The 22,456-nt window shown below is 41.9% G+C and overlaps 2 protein-coding genes and 1 long non-coding RNA gene across 7 annotated transcripts in view; 2 read left to right on the top strand and 1 right to left on the bottom strand.

Annotated features, from left to right (window-relative positions):
- LOC140001121 (protein N-terminal glutamine amidohydrolase-like) overlaps positions 1–8,784 on the bottom strand; it is a 16,424-nt gene extending 7,640 nt beyond the window's left edge. For 4 of the 5 annotated variants that reach the window (XR_011806262.1, XM_072032302.1, XM_072032303.1 and 1 more), the window contains exons 1-2: positions 544–678; positions 257–356 (exon numbers count right to left, since the gene is read on the bottom strand). Coding sequence is in view for 4 of the 5 variants with exons in the window: in XM_072032302.1 (XP_071888403.1) it covers positions 257–356; positions 544–620 (177 nt within the window). In the remaining variant the exon portion in view is untranslated. Of the gene's footprint in view, positions 1–256; positions 357–543; positions 679–8,103 lie in introns of those variants that run through there. The other variant, XM_072032305.1, reaches the window with a different exon arrangement.
- On the top strand, positions 1,006–22,456 carry LOC140001081 (ATPase family AAA domain-containing protein 2-like). Its single transcript, XM_072032221.1, has 21 exons — positions 1,006–1,140; positions 4,963–5,077; positions 5,514–5,619; positions 6,424–6,546; positions 6,775–6,877; positions 7,098–7,213; positions 9,474–9,648; positions 10,020–10,108; positions 10,444–10,603; positions 11,448–11,538; positions 11,966–12,280; positions 12,591–12,717; positions 13,695–13,878; positions 14,852–15,085; positions 16,528–16,734; positions 17,878–18,037; positions 18,392–18,505; positions 18,602–18,751; positions 19,821–20,069; positions 20,755–20,888; positions 22,183–22,456. The coding sequence occupies exons 1-21, from the start codon at positions 1,015–1,017 to the stop codon at positions 22,228–22,230; spliced, it is 3,126 nt and encodes a 1,041-aa protein (XP_071888322.1). The 5' UTR covers positions 1,006–1,014; the 3' UTR covers positions 22,231–22,456.
- LOC140001123 (uncharacterized) lies at positions 1,850–3,224 on the top strand. The gene is made up of 2 exons (XR_011806264.1): positions 1,850–1,980; positions 2,077–3,224. It is a non-coding gene; the product is annotated as an uncharacterized lncRNA (long non-coding RNA).

The following is a 22,456-nucleotide window of genomic DNA, read 5'->3' as shown; positions in this document are numbered from 1 at the left end:
ACTGTTTCTCAGGTTCTGGTGTTGCCTTGATGTCTTGAGCAAATACTGCGTGGGGTCTGGAGGCCAGAAACAAATGAAATTCTTCATGCTCCCAGGTGCTGCTGCCTGCGTGCCTCTCAGCTGCTGCAGGGGGGCCTGGGGCCAAGACTCACCTACCCCAGGCTGTACTTAAAAGGCCTGGGGTAGTTAAAGCGCCTCCCACCTCCCCCCGCCTCTGGTTTACCACCCCCACGGAGCGCACAACTCACCCACTCACCATCCTCCTCTCGTTGGAGATGAAAACCGCGTAGAACTCCTCCACAGGGCGCTCCCCCCGACTCCTGATGTAGTCGCACAGCTTCCACACGTTTTCCTCACTGCAAAACACAACCGTCGACGGCACCGTTTTCTTTTCAATCCCCTTTTCACCTTCACTTCCAGCAACCCAAACCGGGCCGGGAAGGTTTCCCTGCGGGGTTTTTAGCTCCGTTTTCAACTCCCCCCCTCAGCGTGCCGCCAGCCTCCAGTCAGGCGCCGGCCGCCATTTTCAGGCGCCTCCCTTACCAGTAGCAGCCGGTGTAGGCGCAGGCGGCTCGGGGAGGCACCGCCGGCCGGTACCGGTCCTCATCCAGCTCCGCCATGCTCCGGGGGCAGATTTCCCGTGCTGGGGAACGGGGCCGGGCTCCTGAGGGAGCCGCCTGAGGGCGGGCGCGGAGCCCGTGAGGAGGCGGTGCCCGCCTGAGGGGGCGGCACGCGCCGCTTCCCGCCCGCCAAAAGGCTCAAACGGTGCTGCGCCTCCCGCCTGTAACCCTCCGCCGGCAAAGATTTAAAAAATACTTCCAAAAAAAAAAAAAAAATTAAAAGAGCGGGCGAGGGCCGGCCCTCAGTGAGGGCCGGAAGAGGGAGCCGCGCCGAGGAGGGAAGAAAGGGGGGAGGAGGGGGATGGAGGGCTCCGTGTGAGGCGGAGGGATCCGCAGCGGGCCGCGGGGCCGCCTCAGTGGGCGCCGCGCCTCCGGGAGGCCCTGCGGCGCCGCCATGGTGGTGCTGAGGCGCAGCGCCGGCAGCCGCCGGCGGTCCCTGGCTGCCATGGACTCGAGCTCCGAGTTCCTCTCGCTGCAGCCCGGCGGCAGGAGGACGAGCAGGCAGAGAGCAGCCCCGGCCGTGAGTTCCCGCGGGGTTCCCTCCGAGCGAGCCCGGGCGGGGAGCTTTGGGGGGGGGTTCGTTCACCAGCCCCCCACCCCCTCAGGCGGCCCCGCGGGCAGGTGCACGCGGGGGGTGCTGAGGGGGCTCGGAGAGCAAGGCTAAAAATCAGGGTTAATTAGTGCTGAAGTAAAAAAACCGTTAGTTAGGGGGTGTAATGTGGTTACGACTTCCCTTAAGGGGTTGATGGTGTTAGGGAAAGCCCGAATTTGCTCTTAGGGACGATTCGTGTGTCTGGTATTTCATCCACACCTTTCCAGCTCCGTCTTGCTGCTCCCATCCCCGCTCAGCATCACCTGAAGGAATTGGCTGCTGTACACACAGCTAGCTAGAGCTCAAGCTCTGCTCTTCCCAAAGGCAGAGCAGAACCACCTCAAAGCACCTCCCAGCTCTCAGGGCGAGCCCCGCCTCCGAGCGATGCTTTCAGCTCTCCGTGCCGCCGAGCTCAGCGTTCTCGGCTCTTTGGGTTCAGGCTGGGGTTTTGTTTTGCTCTTTCTCTTCCCCCTTCTCATTTCAAGTCTACTGAACTAAGCAGGAAGCAGCCCTTGGGGTGTCGTCTCTTTGCAAGCAGGCGCTGGAGGCTGCTTCAGTATCTCCACTTTGCCGTTGCAGTGTGCATGAGAAGCGGTTGTCAAAGCCTGCAAGGACTTGAGCTGCCCGTGGCACGTGAGGGAAGGCTGTGCAAAGTCAGGCAGGGCAAACAGCTGGCCCGCTTTCCTTGTGGGAGCAGGAATGAGGAAGTTAAATGTAAAGTTTTCACTGAAGCGAAAGCAGAATCCTTCTCATGAAACAGGTTGTAAGGTGTGTTTGGTTTGGTTTCTTTCTTTGTGTTTTTTCACCTCTTTGCAGAACTTTCCCATGCTTCAAGGCACAGAGTCACTCCTGTTTCGTTTGTAGGACCGCCAGCCTTTGCTGGAGCACTCATATAGCAGAGACATGTAGAAGTGCCCTAGATGACAGAGATGGCGATCCTGCTCCTAGCTGCTTGTTCACATCCTAATGTCTCTTCCCTGACTTTCTGGTGCGCAAAGACTCGGCAATAGCAGCTTTTGCAGTTTTCCCGATACCAGCAAGCCATTTACCTGCGTATTTCATCCATCTAGATTAAGGAGCATGCAGCAGAAAGTCTCAGGTAAACCGGAGTCTGATGGCTTCGTCTTCTCCCAAGTTTCCAGTCCCAAGGAGTCCTGTGGCAGACCGTAAGCGGCGGCTGTCCCTCTGGAGGCTGTTTGTCTGCAGCTTTACAACCCCGCTGTGATTCCTCAGGCCGAACAAGGTCGTTTTGTTGTGACCTGTACTTGACACCCGTGTGCTCCAGAGTTCCCTTTTTGTTTGGGGAAAGTGGGAAGTGGCCCTTTTCTCTGCTGAGCCTTCCTGAGTCATCTGCGTAGGGACTTGACACCAGAGCTCCTAGCCTAAACACACTTACCTGTTTGGCTGGCACTTGAGCATCTGCTTGCTTCCTTAGAGACACCCAACAGCTAACTTCTTAGAAGCAATTGTTGATCACTTCCCATAGTAGGAGGAAAATAACTTTCAAACTACTACAAAATTCCTTCCTGCAGTTTCCTTGCTCTGGTTTAGCCACTTGCTTCTGCTGAATTTCACTTCTTGAGTGTGTTTTTTCAGCCTTGTGTGACTGATACGAGCCAGTTCTGCCCTGCTGGCAGCCTGCTGCAGGTAACGTAGTGCTTCTCAGTGTCTGCTGTCTCACTGACTTGGGATGCTTTTGTAGGAGCCAGAGGATGGTCAGGGTTCCTGGTCCATTGTTCCTGGCTGTGCCCTTGTTTGAGACAAGGTGAAGATAAAAGAAGAGCTGATAAAGAATAACACGAGTACACGGCACTGTGCTTGTTGCAGAGAAGTCATCAAAGAAATGCATAACTATGTGTACAGAGGTCTCCTGAGTTATTCCACTCTTTCCTTTCTTAAGCCTCCCGGAGGAAAAACATTAAACATCACTGTGGCAGACCAGGCTGGTCTCATCAAGCTTTAGGTCTTGTTTCATCTCTGCTGGGTCTGGGGAATAAAAAATGTCTTCAAGAGTTGTTTCAGATGCCTGGATTCAAACTTGTGCTAGGGCAAGCATCTCGTGAGGCCCCTTTCTATCAGCACGGAGAACAGGAGGGAGAAAAGCATTCTCCCACGTGCCCTTACCAGTGCCCTCCTCTAACTTCTTCATGCCTTTGCTGTTACCTTGAGCAAACACTAACTAAGCTCTTAGTAAAGTTAGTGCCGGGAAGCAGAAAAATCTTGTCTATTTTCTGACTTTGGAGTGAAATTTCATTTGATGTACTCTTGCTGGAACTTCATTTTGTAAACAGAACGACCCCCCAATCAAGGATATCACAGCTTCCCTCCCGTACTAAAAATGATAGTACTCACCCTTGTAGGAGCAGCAATGTGAAGAAGGTCAAGGGCAGTAAGAAGGGTTCAAAGCTTTGATATAACAAGCCTTACACTTTTTTTTGACAGAGCTCCTAATAAGCATCTTTAGCAAGGTCTGGAGATGGGAGAAAAACTCGAACTAGATTTTAATTCTAGGATGTATAATGTCAAGCTTGACTGTTCCTCTGAACAGTCAATTGAATTTAAATTTTTTAATTTAATTAGTTTAGTTTTTTTAATTTAAATTCAATTGAATTCAAAGTTTTGAATTTAAATTCCAATTCAATTTAAAGGTTTTTTTTGTTGTTGTTTTTCACGAAACACTAAGTTTATGTGAAAGGTTTTGCTGCAATATCTTTTTGCCAAGGATATTAAGCTTAAGTTATCCACAAGAAAATGGTGGGGAGAGGGAAGCTTTAGTTTTGAAAGTTTTTTTTTGTTTGTTTGTTTTTTTCCTCCAGGTTTTTCTTGAGCACAGGGTTTCTTGAGAAAGGGTTAGTGGAGCAATAAAGCAAAGAAATTCATGCTTTTGTGATAGAAGTGTTGGAACACCAAGGACTGGAGATGGTAGTGATCACAAACTCATTTACTGATCGCTCAGTTTTCCGTGTGCTGTCTGTATACCCCATGGCACCTACCTTGCGTTCAGAAAGCAATGCAACCTTTGGGGTTAAAAAATAAAAACCAAAGAGGGCGGTGCTTTCCAAGAAAAAAAGATAAGTCCTTTTGGCAAACAGGTAGGTGAACGGAGTATGTACGTTCCTTCCTCGGTGTCCTGCTGTTAACGTGAGAGGATATTCACCAGAACCCAGTAGATAATTGCACTCTGGTTTTTGTGTTTTTTACCATCTTTCATGAAACAACTTCAGGTTACTTGACAGAAGCTAATGGCCTAAGCTTATGTGCATTTGGCATTGTTTTCTCATTGGTGAGCTTCAAGCCTGTGTCTGGCCCATTATTGCTCACAGAATTTGTGGCAGAGCTAGACTTGGACTTAGATTACTGTGCTTAGTCTTAGCACTACAGATTATTAAAACCCTTTCCATTAAACACTTTCTCAAACTAAGAAGTGACTTTCTGAAATAGCTGTTTTCAGAAGATCTGCATCTTAGCTAAGCAATATGACAGAATTTTGCCTGTTGTTAAACACTGAGGCTGACGACAAGTCCATCAGCAGTTTCAGAGAGGACAGACAATGTCTAGATGCATGCTCATCTGCTAGGATTTGTGATTTCTGAAACGTGACTTGCATAAATTCATCTTAAGGTTTTGCAGGATCCACTGTGTCATTAAAATAATGATAATAATAAAACTTACAGGCATCTGTGTAATGCATTTTGGATTTCATATAATTTGCAAAAGTACTTAACGATTCGGTGTCATTTTGTGGTACAGTACAAACAGCAAGAGGAAGTGAGAACAAAGAAAATGACGGTGAAGATGTTCCAAGGCGTTACAACCTTCGACGGAGGAAACCTGTTGACCGCTACCAAGCTCCTATGGAAAGCAGGTTGAACGCACAGTTTCTCTTAAAACCTTATTTCTTGCACATAAGTGAGATAATTTTTTTCAATGCAAATACATGTGTTTGCGCACACAGTTCTGTTTCAGTTCTGTACCTTCATTCTGCACATGAACTTCGCTGTTTTTATCAGACACGTGTGTCCTGTGCCCATTATATTTCTTTGCTGTTTGGCCTACTTAGTGCTATGTATCCTTGATATAACAGTAATTAATCACACTTAATAGTCTTGCTCTTGTGATTTTCAGTTCACCTTTAAAAAGGGCGTAGTTTTCCACTTGTACCATGCACTGATGAAAAGCAAAAACGGTTAAAAATTCTTCTGGAATTAGGGATGAGTGAAACACGTGGCATTTTCTTTATCTTTTGATATCCTCCTCTCTTAAATGTATCTGTATCATTATTCTAAATTCTTTCCTTTCAGTAAGACAAAGAGATCGAGAGAGGACTAACTCGGGCCAGCCCTGTTCTGTCAGACAGAAAGAGTCACTTGAAAATGCTGGGTCACAAAAATGTAGAAGACGTGCCAGGTTGGTGTATGGCTAGTGATAGCTCTTACTTATCCGTAGAGCTGTCAGTCTCCTTACTGCATAATGCTTCAAAGGGTTTTCAGTTTAGTGGTAATTACAGAGTAAGTTTATGATCGGTACTTTGGTAGTCTGAGGATAGAGAGGAAAGAAATATTTGGAGGGCAGGAGGTGGATACTTTTAAGTTGGTTTCTTTTTTAAATCCAATATTTGTGGGTCGCTGATAAGATGATTATGGAGGTAGTGTCTGAGTTTCTGTAACTGAAATTCTTTGGTTCTGGAACTGAAGCCAGAATCCCCCCTTAAAAATCTTAGTCACACTATTTAATCTTGAAGGATACAAATTATTTTCTTAAAACCAAAAATAATTTTATTCGATTTAGAGGGAGAGGCTTTATGGAAGTTTTGTTGGATTAAAAAAAAAAAAAGTTATCACTCAAATACTGACTCTAGTTTCTGTTTGGAATCAACTAATGTTTCTATATGAAGTTAACCTTAAACAATAAAAGATCTAAATGAAATCATAAATTGCCTTAGTAATGATAAAGGCTTTTTGGATTCTGTAAGCAGTTAGTGCGTAGAGAATGCTGTTGATTGCCAGATATTTTGTTGAGCATTCTTGAAAGCAGACAGTTGTCACGAGGAAAATCATGTCATGGCCTTTGAAATCAGATTGCTAAGGAGTACAATGGACTGGAAAATAGATCTCAGAGTAAATTTTGAGATAGAATTCCCTTAATTTTTGGTGTTACTTAGTATCTGCTCTATTTTCTTTTTAACTTTCTGGTTTATATGCTTGCTTGCAGACAGAGACATGCAGATGACATCAGTGATTCTACACCCTCTTGCTCATCTCCCTTGCTTAGCACATGTGATACGGAGGAGAGTGGTGAGAGCAGTGAGGACAGCGAGAGCACATCTCCAAGAAGGTTGCTGTCATTAGAGAATAGGGGAGGGATGAATCTCCTTCAAATGAATATTTAGCCATGTTTAAGTTTATCTAAATTTAACTGTGTGAGTTTATGTCAATTAGTTAGGTCTTCTATATATTAATTAATGTTTTCTACATTTGCTTGGCATTATTATGAAAAACAAAAATCTTCGAGTTGCATCTTAAAGAAAAAGAAGCCCTATAACTTCTCCTTAATTCAAATCAGGACTTTTCGAGTGAAACTTCAGAAACAGGACCTAAAGAGAGTTCAGAGGGATCAAAAGAAAGTTGGAGGAAGTCAGGGAGATGCAATGCAAATAGATAGTGCGGTAAGTCTTAAACTAATCATCGTGTCAGCGAGTGTTTCCAGGGATTATGAAAGATCTCAGTGTGCCATCTACAACTACCTTTGTTGATGGTTTTCTCTAAAGCAACTTCAAAAGTTGCCCAGAATGTTTCCGTTGTGCTGAGATAATTTCTGATGAAACCTTGATCTAGGTTGCTGCTTTCTTTAACATACAAACTCTGTTGTGTTGAATTTCTCTTTAGATTGGATTTGAGAACGTGGGTGGTCTTTCCGAACACATCGCAGCTTTGAAAGAGATGGTGATTTTTCCCCTCCTGTATCCAGAAGTTTTTCAGCGGTTCAATATTCAGTCCCCCAGGTAACTCATTAAAGTGATAAATCGTAAGTCAGCTGTTTTCAGGAGAAAGTTCAATTCAGGCATCAATATGCTTCCATGCTTCAACATTTTGGCAGCGGTGAACGTTTGTTTTAGTAGTGGCAAAAAGTGGTTTCTTAAAAATGGATAGAATCTAGAATATTTGTAGGTTAAAAATATAAGCAACGTCTTAAAATTTTAAGTTTTACCGTCTGGTGTCTTTAAAAAGTTGGGTTAGTTGGGTTGGAGTGGTTTTGTTCTCAGTTTTATGTACAAGTCAGTGTCGCGTTAAAGGGGTGTAGCTGATTAACCGTCACGGGCCCGTTTGAATTCAGAGTACTGAACCAGTCGGACATTCACCAAAACTGGGGGTCCGTTCGGACAATCACCAAAAACGTAATAACCGCCTGGGGGTCCACTCAGACATTCACCAAAAACGTATTAACCACCTGGGGGTCCGTTCAGACATTCACCAACAATGCATTAACCGTCTGGGGGTCTGGTTAGATTCAGAACACTGAATTATCACGGATAATCACCCTCACCCAAGTCGCATTAATGAAAGCTATCACAATGCAATCAAGTATGGTTTATTACAGCAACAGAATATCAGGTTCTTTTGGATTGCCGGCGATAGTGACTGTCTGCAAAAGCAAGCTAATATGCATGAAATACACAGGCGTTATAGGTGTTATAGATGTGACAGGTGTTATAGGTGTTGCAGATGTTATAGGTGTTATAGGTGTTACAGATGTTATAGATGTTATAGATGGTATAGATGTTACAGGTGTTACAGGTGTTATAGGTGTTATGGGTGCACAGCCTAGAAATAAACGCGTTGAAAGGATCAAAGACTCTATATAGAGATTTATAAGCAAATATTCAGATCTCACCCAAAGGCGTCCCAATGGGGGGGGAAGAGAGGTTCAGCCCGTCGACTGATCCCAGGAGTCAGGAGGTCCTAAGGATGCTGTATGTCCTCGGGATGGTATCTCCCCTGACGATGGTATCTTCCCTCACATCCCCTCTCTCTTGGGCCAATTTATATTATTTTCTATCTTTTAGGTGGAGCTTGAGTGGCTCTAGTCAAGCATATCTTAGTTATGATTGGTGTAAAGTTTTCCCGTCTCCGTTTAAAGTAATAGGCTCCGAGAAATTCAGAGCGCATGCTCAGTGAGGGGTGGTCGCACCTTGGAGGCGGGTAGCTTTTGGGATGGAGGTGTGTTTTGGTATTATAATGATATTATAATGAGCAAAAAGTACACTAGGGTACAGCATTTGTCAAAACATGACAGGTCTTTGGCTTAGGGTGGCAAAAAGTGCTGCTTTGTGCACAAGAACAATCGAGGTCCCACCTGATCACAGAGCCTAGCCGTGGTGTCTCCACTCCACTCCACGCTCCGTGGTGTTCCTTAGAGCTAGCACACCAAGTTTCCCCAGCGCGATAGCATCTAAGGTTGGGAGCCTAGGGAACACTCAGATAATGCAGTTATGCCCTACCCTGAAAGCCTCTTCAAAGCTGTACCTTTTCCTTAAAAACGTGAATGTTAGTTTTATTTTCCTAGTTACTTCAGGCATTTACACCACAGTCAGCTTGATTAGTTTGTAGGCAAGAAGGGATTATCTAGTGGAAGTCAATTGTAATATGTTGCCTGGAAGCCCAATTGTTTTTCCTGCCTACTTTTGTTTTCTTTTTTTTTTTTCCCTCTGAGTGCTAAGGCATCTCTTTTCCTTCCGGCTTTAGGCTTCCTCACGTGCCATCAGCAATAGATGGTCTGAGAGACCAAACCCAGTAACTTAATGCTTTTGAGAGGAGCATTAAATGCTTTACTATCAGATTCTGCATATTATGAAAGCAAGAATATGCAGTTTATCACTGAAGAATGAAGTGGTGATTCACCATTCAGCCCATTCTCAGATTCTGTGCTGAAGTTTGCCTGTTTGGCTCCGGTTTGCTGTGATCAAACTGTTTGTCAGCAGTTTTGGAAGTGTCCTTCTGGGACAGTATGCTCTCTTTTGAAGGTTTTATACACTTGAGTTACCCCCTTATTCATTTCTTTGGGTGAAAAAAATGAATTTTCTTGTGAAACGTTGTAAAAATGCAGAACTTCTATCTGTTCTGACTCTACCCACACTTCAGCTATTACTGCTGTCTTGTACATGATGTGTTTTGGTTAGGAAAGACGCTTGTTCTAGAGATGATGGTTGTAGGAGGTACTCATCATGATGTTTTTTTTCCTATCTGGATCGTTTTTTATTGCAGAGGCTGTCTATTTTATGGCCCCCCAGGAACAGGGAAAACACTAGTTGCTCGTGCACTTGCCGGTGAATATAGCCGAAGTGACAGAAAAATAACATTTTTTATGAGAAGTGCTTCGGACTGCATGAGAAAATACGTGGGGGAATCAGAACGCCAACTTCGTGTGTTATTTGAACAGGTAAGGTTGAAATGCACAGTGTGTTCTGTCAGAGTTGAAACCATTATTTTCTGTGGTCAACGTTTTTAAGTAGAACTTGCTTTTTTTGTATTTTGTTATTTTTTTTTTCCCACTGAAACGGAAATGCCAGTGTTTCTGCTGTGAATGTCAGCTGTAGGAGCTACTGGAACGATTTGCTTCCTGTCACCCGGATACAGTGGGTTGACACAGACTGCTGTCTTCTGTTAGTCATGCCAGATACTCCAGTAGCTCTATCAGTAGAGGTCCCAGAGGCTGAAGTGAAAAATCTAGTTTAGATGACATTCCAACCATGATGTTTTTGTGTATTTTTCCTTTAGATAATGGTGTTTTACTCTGTGTTTTTGTGCTAGGCCTATCAGATGCGACCTTCAATTATTTTCTTTGACGAGATAGATGGTCTCGCTCCTGTGCGCTCTAGTAAACAAGACCACATTCATAGGTATTACAGTTTTGCACCTACATAAAATCTGCTTGATCTTTGGGGAATGAAAAAAAAAAAAAAAGGATGATGACCTGTTTAATTTACTGTGAACACGTTAATTTATCCTGAAAACTTGTAACTCAATGCCAAAACAGGTGCTTCTAAACAATAGTTGAAACCAATTTACTAAGCCTGATATCAGCATGTGGTCTGTGTTAACTTACCTATTGTTTATGTCTTAAAATGAGTCTTGTCCTTAAAGCTTGTCCTTTTTGACTACTCATGGAAGAAAGTCATGTGGAATGTGACAAAATTTACTGAACCAGTAAGTAAAAATTATATTTTTCTATTAGTTCCATTGTTTCAACTCTTCTGACGCTTCTGGACGGCATAGTTAACAGCGGGGAGATCGTGGTAATCGGAGCTACCAACAGACTGGATTCTATAGATCCTGCTTTACGAAGACCAGGACGCTTTGACAGAGAGTTCCTCTTCAACTTGCCAAATAAAGAGGTGAGAACTGAAATTCAACGTTAGCGCTACCATGGCAAAGTCCAACTTTATAGGAAAAAAAAATTGACAACTTGAACAAGAGAGTGATATGTGGAGACACTGCGTTGTTCCATGGAGGGCAAATCTGGTACTGAATATATATGGTCAAGATGATACCACCAAGTAGTTAGTTCTGTAATCAAACCTTTCATTCCCAAAGTTGTACCTGTTTGCTTAATTATTTAGTCCACTTGGGCGCTTTCATCATGAAGTTGTGTTTTTGGTCTCAGTCCTTCACTTATGAATGAATAGGGGGCATGTGTGCATTTGATTGTGCCCCAGATCAGTGGTAGTAGTTTGAGTCATAATTATTTTCTTCTTTATAGTAATTGTAGCAATTTGAAACATTGTGCCAGAAGTGCTTTCTGTGAATTTACTGCCTGAAAAGCAAATGTGATGAAGTAATGAGACTGTCACAATGAAAGCTTGTTAAATTTTAGAGAAGTTTTTTGGACAACAAAGAAATGTTTCTGGATAAATTTTTCATTGCAGTATTTTCCTCTGGGTCTTTAGGTCTCGTAGTTTGGAAACTTGTTATTGAAGCTATAAATGCCTTTTCTTTCACTGTAGGTTCCTAGAAAAAAGTCCAGTGTAACAAATAAGAAATATTCAATTTCCTGGTTGACAATGCAGAGTGTATATTAAATAACTGTAAAATACTTGAAAGTTGAGCAAGTAAGAAAAGCGTATTAGTAGATGAGGGGTTTTGAGGGAGGACTGTTTTGGTTTTTTTGTTTGTTTGTTTCTTGTTGGTATTTTTAAGGAAAACTTGAGACAAGCTAAAATGCAATGATTTTGCTTCCAGGCTAGAAAAGAAATTTTCAAGATTCATACTCGTGACTGGACCCCTAAGCCACCGGACATGTTGCTTGATGAACTAGCTGAGAAATGCATTGGTAAGACTGAAACCAAAATGGATTCTTGCTTGTGACCAAGTTGTAAAGAACCTTAGCTTGTACCAGGCAGTACCCAAGCTCTTGTGCCTTGCTGCACAACTAGTCAACGAGGCAGCTGGCACGCCTTCATAGCAATCAGAGTTAGATGCTTTCATCTATTTACTCTTTGTTGTCGTTCCTCTTGTTGTCTGAGAACATTAAATGGTTCTGGGGCATCTGCCTCAAGAGTATAGTTTTTGATGAGGAGTCTGCTTCAGCTGCATAAGCGCAGGATATCAGGCAGTGAGCAACATGAAACTTCCCTGCAGAGCGGTAGCACTTTGAATTCCCTGTTAACCTGTTTGGTTTTGACATGACAAATTCTTTAAATGTTGCATGTTGTAAACCTGGGCCTTGACTGATGTAACGTTTGATTTTTGTTTGTTAGGATACTGTGGTGCAGATATCAAATCCCTATGTACTGAAGCTGCTCTGTGCTCTCTGCGCCGATGCTATCCTCAGATTTATGCAAGTAGGGAGAAATTGCAACTAGACGTTAATTCTATTAAAATAAAAGCAAAGGACTTTTTCATGGCTCCGAAGAAGGTTGTTCCGGCATCAAACAGGATCGAGGCTTCACCCGTACAAGCACTATCACCCATTTTCAAGCCACTTTTTAAAAGATCAGTAGCGAATATTTTACAAGTTGTGCAGAAGATCTTCCCGCAGGCACAGCTAGTGCTAAAGGAGGACCGACAGCAAGGTATAACCACAGCATCCACTTCTTTATAATTCTGCTAAAGATTGTTCGTAAGCTCCTTTATTCTAAGGGAGAGAAAAAAATCACCAAGAGTAGCGTACCTTATACGTACACATCAGTGGGACTTGGTACAGCTTTGTAGGGCCTTGTGCCATCTGCTTAGATCTGTGGTGGGATGAACTCTAGGAAATAGCTTTCAGTGTGTGCTCTCAAATGAAGAAAGGGTTTTGGCACTGATTTAGAAGCTGTATTAATGTAAGAGAAAGAGACAAAGGCTATTCAGGGAAGTTAACAAACCTCTTTTGCCTTTCAGACCATTTAAATCCTATTTTACAAGATGGTATGTTCAACAGTGATGACGATGCATCCTTGGTTTCCGGAGATGAATTCAAAGATGGAATGCCTGACGGACCGGAGAAAAAACTCCTCTGTTTCAGCAGGTAAAGAAAGATAGATCCCTGTTATGTTTAAATTCTCAGGTCTGATGAGTCTTTGTAAACAGTTCCAGCTGTTAAAAGTGTGAGGGGTGGTAGACGAAGGGGTAACATCAAGTTAGTGTGTAGAAGGGGTGCTTGGTATTCACAAGAAGAAAGGGTGAAGGGACTAAAGTTGTAATGAAGTTGCTCTGAATGACCCAATTGAAATGCCCAGGCTTCTCTTCCTAAGCCAAAGTGATCCGTAGACTACCAGAACACGTTGACTTAATCCATGGCATTCTTTGAAAGACTCAAGACCGCATACATGTCCTATCTGTCCTTTTAGCTAAAAGTACCCCAACTTTAGGGGTTTGTGTTGCCACCTTTTGCCCTTCTGTTTTCCAGGATTGTTAAACCAGTAGTGAATTTTGTAGTAGAAAGAACACTGAGAAATGGCTTGTTAAAACACCTTGAGAAAAATTTGAATGGTGTCTTTATTTGTTAAGCCACCAAGTTGTGTTAATCTTGTGGTATTTTAGTATGGAAGTCATGCAAGCCCACGGTTGGAAAGTTAGATCATGTTGTCGCAGCTGGATCAGTTATTTTTCTCAGTTTCTATTGCTGTGCTGTCCAGAAGATTTTCTGTCCTCTAGAGCAAGGCTAAGTCTCTAGCATCTTTGATTTAAGCCAGCAAAGGTACAGCCTGACTGTAGTGGGGAAACAAATGCTCATTGCAAATTTATTTCCTAGTAGTAAGGCAAGATTGCAGGGATATTAATTTGCAGTCTTGGTTTAGTAAAGAATAGGAAACACAAGGGAAGAAGATGAAACAATTGGAATGACTGAATAACTTAACTGGAAATCTTACATGTATTTAATGTACCACTGCCATTGGGATTATTTGGGGAGGGAAAAGAAAATCTATAGGAAAAGTACTTGGAACATCTGTGTGTCTATTCAGCACCTCATTTATAAGCTTGTTTTCTTAACTCTTGTTCTAGGAGTGCTTTCTGCGAACCAACATCACGCCGGCCCCGTCTGCTAATAGTAGGAAAAGAAGGGTACGGCCAGGTTTCTTACGTGGCACCCGTGGTGTTGCACGCTTTGGAGAAGTTTCCCGTTCACACCCTGGACCTTTCTGTTCTGCTTACAAACATTGCACCGCCAGAAGAAATCTGCGGACAGGTACCTTTTTTCTTTTTATTCTCATCGGATTCACTGACTGTATGTAGAGGATCAATCGAGTTGCAAGTAAGGTGAGCAAAATTCATTGGTAATGGAGGTGGCCTTCTTTTAATGTGCTGGGATGTTTGCTTCTGTCTGAAAATCCCCTTTTCTTTTAGACAGCACCACAAACAATCTGGATGTTGTACATGTCCACGTTTTCCATACCCAATTTTACAGTGAGGATGTTGCTAGCAGCTCAGGAAGCTGGGCGGTATTGCTAATGAACATCTCTTTGTGGAAAGAAATGCTGCTCATCTCCCTGGGATCCAGAAAGTAGTTCTCATTGCCTCCTAAGACTGTGTGCTCCCAGTAGATGGCTCTGTACCAGACTGCATGTCGGCTACTTTTTGTAGCCTTCTTTTAAATTATATTAGTAAGGCAACCAAGGTTTGGGGCTTCTGTTTATTTTGTTTTCACACGGACATACACAACTTGTGCTGTTGCAGTGTGTGCAATAAAAGCATTAACACGCTGATGTGGTTTTAGCTAGAAAAAATGAACAGATTTGGTGTTTTTACTTTTAGGCAGGAAATCCATTTTACTGTTTGGCATCACTACCTTAAAATATTTTTACCTTTAGTGGAAACATTTGAGAGCTATACAAGTAAGAACAGGCATGTTACACTACTGAATACTGATGTGTCCCAAAAGAGGGACATTTCCTTTCTTTGTTATGCGATGATTGTGGCTGTGGCCATATAGCTACGGTGTCTAGCCACTGCCTGAATATATCCTTCCCATCTTCTGACTAGAGTTCTCCGAATACTGATAATCTGAAAGGGTGCCCAGAGAAATTCCTTATGTGAAAGGATGCTTGCCACTCTGTTCACATAGTTTCATTTCATGGGGCAGTCAGATGGCTATGTAGCTATGTATTAACAGGTTATTCTCCGTGTTTTAGTTTTCTTACCCAAGCTTTCCTTTTCACTAGCTGATCCGAAATGCTCAGAAGACAGCACCAAGCATAAGTTATGTCCCAGATATCCATTTATGGTGGGACAACGCTGGACCTGCCTTGAAACTTACTTTTCTAACTCTACTACGTAACATTCCAGCATTTTCGCCAGTTTTGCTGCTTGCTACGTCTGATGTACGTCACTCAGATCTCCCAGAAGAGGTGTTTTTCAATACTTTTCTTACTATTTCTTCAGTTTCTTGTAATTTTTGAATGCTTCCAGCATCAAAATGCTGTGCTGTTAAATGCATACTGTTATTACTCAGGCACCCTAACAAATCACTTAAAATTTGCTTAGAGAAAAGGAATACTGTGAAAGCATCTGCTTAAAGTTTTTTCTGAGTCAAGCAAGTGACTTTCACCCCCTTCTCACGCATGCAAATAATAAATTAATACAATAATTCCGGTGGCTACAAAGTGGTTCAGTCAAGAATATGCAGTGCTTGAAATGACAAGAGGATGTCTTTACTGAAGAGACTTCTTCTGACAGTCTGTCATTCCATGCTATGTTGGGTAAACTGCTAATAATGCAATTTAGTAGAGAATTGAAACACTTTGATTAAAAAAAAAAAAAAATCAGTTTCTTTCTTCATATAGGCCAAAGCTTTCCAAGCTGGAAAGCTGAGTTCCAATTTCTGCTCAAGTAACTTTGGAATGGAATTCTAGTTGTATTCCTAAATAAACTGTAGTAAAAAAAGTACATGCAGAACTTCATTGACTTCTGAGAGTTTACATTAAGGGAAGGTGCCCAAAACAGGAACACGCTGTTCTCGTTCTGATTATTTTGTCTCAGTTATTGGGGGAAGAGAACGGGTCTTACCTAGACGTGTTTATTATCAACTGCTTTGAAAGTGCTTGAGTTCCCACAGAAGTTTTTGTGCAGGTTCTAAATTCCTTCTAAAATAAGTAGTGAAATTCCTTACCTACCTTTTAATACTAGAAATTGAAAATGGAGGAAGACGTAGAGGTACTAGCTACTTCAGACACCTTTTGGTAGAGAAATAAAAACTCAGCAAAAAGCCCTCACTTGTCTGCTGAAGCCTTTCTCTTCCCTCTATAGCCATAAAGGTTCTAAGTAAAGGATGCAGCAAGGCAAGTAAATACAAAGGAAGCGATGTTGGATGTGGTGAAAGGCATTACTTTATCAGTGTAGCGTACAATCCCTTCACCGAGCTTTAATTCTACAGGTGATTCTTAAAGGTGATATTTGAATTTGCCGTGCCAGCCTGTGAAAATGTAGCCGTTTAAGGCCAGGAAGATAACTTTTTTCAGTTTGTGTTCTTCAGGTTATTATTAATTTTAAAAGGTACTCGTCTTTTTGGAATAGAAGATGAGTTTTTGTGGCCTTAAATCTGAAATGTCTTTCCTCCTTCTGCTTTAGATCCAAAAATTATTTAATAAGGAATTTGGAGAAGTGTGCAATATTGAGGTGCCTGGTAGGGCAGAGAGAGCAGCTTTTTTTGAGGACCTAATTCTAAATCAAGTGGCTAAGCCTCCTGTAAAGAAAACGGGTGAGGAGGATATAAGAAGTACATCTAAAACTTTCCTATCGAAGTTACTAGCTCTTTGGGATTTGCTTTGGTGGTCATTTTCTGTCAGTAATTTGTCATATGCTTGAATTTGAGTACTGTAAATTGGCTAATTTTTCCTGATTAATTGAAGTTGATCGGACATTGGAAGTCCTGCCTGTAGCACCACCAGCTGAGCCTCAGAAGCCACAAGAGGAAGAAGTAGGGATGCTGGAGGAGGAAGAGGAGGATACCTTGCGTGAACTTAGAATTTTCTTGAGGGACATTACTCACAGACTTGCCACTGACAGACGTTTCAGGGAATTTGCAAAGCCCGTTGACCCACAGAAGGTAAACTAGTGCTGATCTGTGTGTCTGTAACTTCTCAGCGTTCGTATTTCTCAGCGTTTTGGGGAAGGTTCAACTTTGTTTTTAGGGCTGCGCTATTAGGATTTTGCAAGAAGCAGAGGCAGTGCTTTTACTTCTGCTGACTCTCAAACGTCTCTTATTGGATTATTCGCTGAAAGCCCTGGTTTCATTCTAAAAAGCCAGTCCAAATGCCAACACAGTTTGCTCGTGAAAAGGCTTTGGTATGTAGGCATGTCACAGCACTGAAAAGCCCAGAGATCCTCCCTTATAATTACAAACAGTATTTACAGGACTACTTTAATGAAGTCTAAAGCCCTTTATTGGACTGTCAGTACCTGTGGGAACAGGAATAGGAGCAGCCGTTTGTAAAAGTAAGTTTTGAGATCCTGTTCTCTGTTTCATCTGGAACTCCTCAATAGGAATCAACCATAAGTGCAGTGTGTTTTCTTTTTCCTCCAATTGGCTGCTTAGATGCCTTTTTCTCCTTAATTGATTAGATAAGTCTAAACTAGGGGCGTATATTTCAAAGACAGATGTAACTTGAATATACCTGCGGATCAGCAAAGTCCTCTTCATGTGGGCATCCACTGGCTTTTCTTCCCCTTTTCTCCTAGGTTCTTGAGCTGTGAAAAATCCAGACAGATACGTATGTCCTCATCTGAACTAGTTATTAGGCTCCTCTTACGGTCTGAGGGAAGAACTCGGCACCTCTGGGCCCAGTTACCTCATTCTAAAGTAGATGCCTGCAATAGGTACTTCACAGGTGCAATGCATGCACCTTTTCCTCAATGTCGACAACAAAGAGAATGTCGGATGGCTTACTCAGCTTTCACTGTTGTGATTTTCTGAAGCAAAGTGAAATGAATCTCCCACCCTCAGTGTTTCTTCTCTACCATGCACGTGCTTCTGACCGCCCTACCTCTTGTTGTCCTCTCCTAGCAGCTCTAATGCCAGTTGAAAGAGCCCTTCCATTTTTGAGAAGCAAACTGGTTAATTTCAGCATCTTCTGATGCATCGCAAATGTTCAGAGTTTTTAGGAAGTCGTTTATTTAAAGTTTTCAGAATAATTTGGTAGACAGTGCGCAAGGTTAAGAAAACCTCTGAATGCTTGTATTTGATCTGCAGGTACCTGACTATGCCACAAGGATTAAAGAGCCGATGGATCTTTTAACAGTTCTGACTCAAATTGACTCGCACCAGTACCTCACTGCAGGAGACTATCTGAAGGACATCGATCTAATCTGTAACAATGCCTTAGAGTACTACCCGGATCAAAGATCTACAGGTGAGGATGTGCTTTTTAGCCCTAGTTTAAAAAATCGGTCAAACGTATAGATGGATAAATGCTGTGTTCAAACAGTAGACTTCAGATGGATTAGATGATTTTGGACATCCACAGAGAACATCTCTTACCACATTGTAACTATTTTACCATTTTGCTACTTGGGCATGGAATTGTGATATAAGTGTTCCCAAGGAACTAGTGCTTTTGTTTAATTAACTTCTACGTTGTTATGCTGAAAATATTCACTGAGATAACCTTTTGGAACCAACCTATGAAGAAAGCAATTTTTTTCTGTGATCAAAACAGTTTCATTGGTTGGTAGACAACATTCAGTTAAAGTCTGTAAAATTTCAGATCGTCACAGAGCCTATGTTTTGCAAGACACTGCATATTCAATGGTGAGGAACGAAATGGATACAGAGTTTGGACGACTTTGTGAACAAATTAAAGAATCTCGTGAGAAAAGAGGTACGTGCTTTAACGCTAAGGATTTTAAGACTTGTCTCTGCATTTGTAACTGAAAATGCACGACGAAGATCTTTGGTATCTATTCTTTATTGCAAGGTCGCACCTCTCCAGCGTGGTCTCCATGGGACGACTCCAAGTCACCACAGCAGAACCCTGCTACTGAAGACGACAAACCAGAGGAAGAGAGTAATGAAAATGAGGAGATGACAGCGGCACCTGTAGATGCCAGTACACCCATTTCTAATGGTAAGTTGCATTTTATTCAGCTGCTCTTGTCATTCATACCTTCTCTGTTCTTGAGGCGCAACAGGTGTCTCTGATGCCTGGCTCTTTATGCCAGAGGTATTTTGTTTTCAAATTTACTTCAAAATGTGAGAGAGAAATCCAGAGGTCATTCATTCAATATAGTGATGAATTAAAGTTCAAAGAAAGTTGGTTTACAACATAAAAAACAAACAAACAAACAAACAAAAACAACTTTGATGGCCCAATTGACATTTAGCCGCCCCTAAATTGCTAATTCTTGAGGTAAAAAATGTTGTGGATGGCAGTTTCTGAATACTTAACTAGTTTTTAATTATGCAAAATGGCATTTTTACCCCCACTCCACCCCTCCCTTCCCCAAATGCTAAAATCTTAGCTACCTCATACTGTGATTCCCAGTTGAAGGAGGGAAGTCTAACTAGTGAGAGTGGGAATTTTGCCATGGACTCCACCCATATCCTTTTGCAATACTATATGAATACTACGAATGTTGGGCAAAACCACAAAGTTTGTTTTTTCACAAAAGGTTTACCAAATCAGGAAGCGTACGAGGTATAAGTCTTCATGTTTTTTCTCCTTTGAATATTCCCTTAAAATTGTCTCATTAATTAATCTCTTCCAAACACGTATTCAGCTTTTGAAGTCTTCAGCTTGATACCAGACTTGAAGGAGAGCTTATTTCCAGAGGCTTTTATGATGTTCATCTGTATTAGTTCATGTAGTAAGACAGTGACTTTGTCAAATAACCTCACGTTGTATTAATGCTGCCCATCCAAAGTAAGAATCCTCAGCATGTAAAATCCTGAAAGTGACTGTTTAGTGAATGAAATTCCGTAGCTGTGTGTGTGGTTTGTTTGCTTGTTTTTAATCTTAATAGCAAACTGACCCCATTAACTTTCAACTCTTTTCTCAGCATATGTAGGGATATAGGCAGTGGTAGCTCAGTTCCTTTGTTTTCCTTGTCAGTTGAGTAAGATGAAGATAATGGATTTTGAAGAAAGAATTCTTTTGGTTATGTTTTGGATTATTTTTTTATGCTGTCTCTTTGTAGGTGCGTCAGAAAGAAAGCGCAGAAGGAACAACTGTGCGCGTGCTGCAGCAAAGAGGAGTTCTCAATTCGATACAGAGAACAGAGTACCAACAGATGACCAAAACAATAGTGATGGAGAAGAGTTTGTGGACAAACATGTTTCTGACGTATGTCAAGTTAAACTTAACACTGAAAAGGAAAGTGCTAAGCTTTGTGGATATTCAACACCAAGATGGGGAACTATAACTAATGGAAATCCAAGTTCAAATGGTAAGGGAGAAGTCCATCAGATCCTTTAGCACCCTATTCTTGCTGAGGAGGATTGCACTATTTATTAGCTTTAGCCTTCAATTTCACTCTATTTTTTCTGTTACAGCTCTCAAAAATCATCACACAGTTTATTCCATAACGATGTTGCTCCTCTAATTGTGCAAGCCTAGCCCACATGTTTCTGTAGGTGCTGTTTTTTTGATTCTAAAGTGTGTTTTTTTCTAATGGTACCTAACTGAAAGCAGGCAGTCACTGACACTCTTTTATTGTACGAGGTGCTTTCCAATAACGAGCAGCTTAGGTGAAAAAGCAGCACTTCAAGATGCGTGGATCCAGAGTAACATGTGGAATAGGAGACTTAAGCCCTAATGTTGTACTCTAAGATGTGTTCCCTAACCTGAATTGGCAACATGACTATTTTTTTTCACTATTAACCTTTTCATTAGTGCTTTTTGTTTGTTTGTGGGTATTTTTGTTTGCTTTTTTTTGTCTTAGTTTCTGTTTTTTTATGGAGCAGTGGCTTTAGCTGGAAAGAAGGGAGAAGCCAAGTATTTCTCAGTGCAGACGATAACAATTCTGTCTCTGTATTTGTAGAGAGAGACTGTTTTGCAGGTACAGGATACTTCACTGAGACTGTATTCTAGATAAACAGGAAACCTGACTGAAGAAATTTGTGTCCTTCCAGATTCCTGGGCATTTCAAGCAGTGACTCCTGAACATTCTTGGGAAGAAGACCAGCAACAGATAAGTGATGAGAACCCTGTACAAGTTCCTACAGAGACAGACTACATAGTTATCGTGGATCGCTATGAGCTCAAAGTATGTCTAATTTCAGCTTTTTTTTTGATGCTCAAATAGGACATATGCACTGTGACTGTTTAGTTTCCATACCTCGTGTAGATTTCTGTAGGCTACCATTTGCTTCTGGTCATCTGTAGTTTAGGAGACAGATTCTTTGCCTAATTTTTAAGATAAAAGGCCTTGCTGAATTTTAAAATACCACATTGACAACCTGCTAGCACTATTATGGATATCATTTAATGATTTGTAATTTTAATGATGGGTTTGAGGGCTTTTATTTGGGGATTTTTTTTTCATGCTTTGATGTATTAAGAACCTGAAAAGGATCTTTATTTCTTGCAGTGATGATTTTAAACCTGAAGTTAGCAGGTTGACGTAAACTAGCTAGCCATGGAGAAGTGACTACTTTTCTGAAATTCCTTGAAAGTGCAGCATTAGAAGTTCTTATAGTGTGTGTGTGTGTATATATATACACGAGGGAGGCAGAGTTTGCTGATTAGATGATAGCAGCATTATTTCCAGGGGGCAGTAGTATTTCCATTTGGTATGGCTGCTCCCTAAAGCTACATACTCGCAGGCTCACACTGCTAATGGACAGCTGTGGCAGTGGAAGAAGGTGCTGCCACTAGCTTGTCACTGTTGCTGTGCCAGAGATTATCATCTCTGCATCTTTGGTAATAGAAATGGCTGTGTGAGAGAGAGGTGATTGCTACAAGCAGTCACTTTGCTATTTACCCACCCCTGAATTTAAAGGTAGGACTGAGCAAACTAATCCACCTTTGCTCTGGGCGTTTGAGCAATCTGTTCTGCCAGCAGAGTTGTAGGCATGGCACACGTGGGTAAAGGTAATCACCTAAGGGTGCTTCCTTTTCCAGCTGGCACAGCTGTATCTACAAGATCTGCAGCCTTTTTACAGTGCCCCGCGCTGCTGCAACGCTTCTCTAATGAAATGCAACAGTGGCTTTGCTGTGGCAGCAGCTGTCCTACAAAGAGGATCGTGTCATTCCCTGCTGCTTTGGGAGCAGTCGACTTGCAATTACAACCGTTGATGTGATTGATTAGTAGTAAAAGATTGTCCGAAATTTCAGCCTTTCCTTTCTCTGAAATATGAAAAATTAACTCATATTTTCCCTGCTGAAATCTTATGGGATATTTAATCTGTTCTCTGAAGTGTCACATTTTATTTAATAGCGTAAGAAAAAGTAGGCTGTCACTTGTATTGTTACTGTTCAACCTCTGAAAACATATAGAGCGTATTCAAAGGATCTTATACTATTCTAAAGTTGTTGTTTTGCTCCATTGTTGTCTTCAGAAACTGTTATGCTTTGTCACTAAGATAACGAAGGGATTTGACATTTAACACCTGGAAAAAGTATATGGCGTCATTAATCAGTGTATTTACAACCATAGAGAAGACTACGACAAAACCGATTTGGTGGAGGTAATTTTTGTTTTGAATTCTAGCGCTTTCTGTCACTGTTACGCAGTATTTGTGTGTTCTGGGATATCGTGGTTGTTTAGCATTGCTCTTTACTGCTTAGGTGTCTGTGCACAGACAACAACAACAGTACGACTTCTCCCTTTCA

Source organism: Anas platyrhynchos, chromosome 37, assembly GCF_047663525.1.
Source record: "Anas platyrhynchos isolate ZD024472 breed Pekin duck chromosome 37, IASCAAS_PekinDuck_T2T, whole genome shotgun sequence".
In the NCBI taxonomy this organism is placed as follows: domain Eukaryota; kingdom Metazoa; phylum Chordata; class Aves; order Anseriformes; family Anatidae; genus Anas; species Anas platyrhynchos.
Note: the sequence above shows the minus strand (reverse complement) of the source record. Positions and strands in the feature narration are given on the sequence as shown.